The 346-nt window shown below is 62.4% G+C and overlaps 1 protein-coding gene across 1 annotated transcript in view; it reads left to right on the top strand.

Annotated features, from left to right (window-relative positions):
- Positions 1 to 205: 205 nt before the first annotated feature.
- LOC104164669 (sterol 26-hydroxylase, mitochondrial-like) overlaps positions 206 to 346 on the top strand; it is a gene marked incomplete at its 3' end in the record, with an annotated part of 2,239 nt that continues 2,098 nt past the window's right edge. Inside the window, exon 1 of the mRNA XM_009704066.1 lies at positions 206 to 339. Within this exon, the coding sequence (XP_009702368.1) occupies positions 206 to 339 (134 nt within the window). The remainder of the gene's footprint in view (positions 340 to 346) is intronic.

Genomic DNA, 346 nt, shown 5'->3' with positions numbered 1-346 from the left:
ACGTGCCTGGGGACACCAGCCCAGGCCACCTGCAAAGCACTTCAAGGATGGTGCCAGCTTGGGAAGTCAGAGGCGGGTGCTTGGGCCCAGCTCATGCTGAGGGGTCCCTGGGATGGGTGCAGAGCATGCTGGATACGTGCAGGGCAGCACCAGGGCAGGGAGGGACTGATCCAGCCCCAGTGCTGGCCCCATCCCATTCACCCTGATGGGCCCTGGTACATCGCAGCTGATGTCCCGGCGCATTTATGGCCCTATCTGGAAGTCAACCTTCGGGCATTACGAGAACATCAACATCGGGAGCCCAGTGGTGCTGGAGCAGCTGCTACGGCAGGAGGGCAAGTACCCC

Source organism: Cariama cristata, unplaced genomic scaffold (genome assembly GCF_000690535.1).
Source record: "Cariama cristata isolate BGI_N322 unplaced genomic scaffold, ASM69053v1 scaffold31237, whole genome shotgun sequence".
Lineage (NCBI taxonomy): Eukaryota > Metazoa > Chordata > Aves > Cariamiformes > Cariamidae > Cariama > Cariama cristata.
This window is presented reverse-complemented; position numbering and strand designations above follow the sequence as displayed.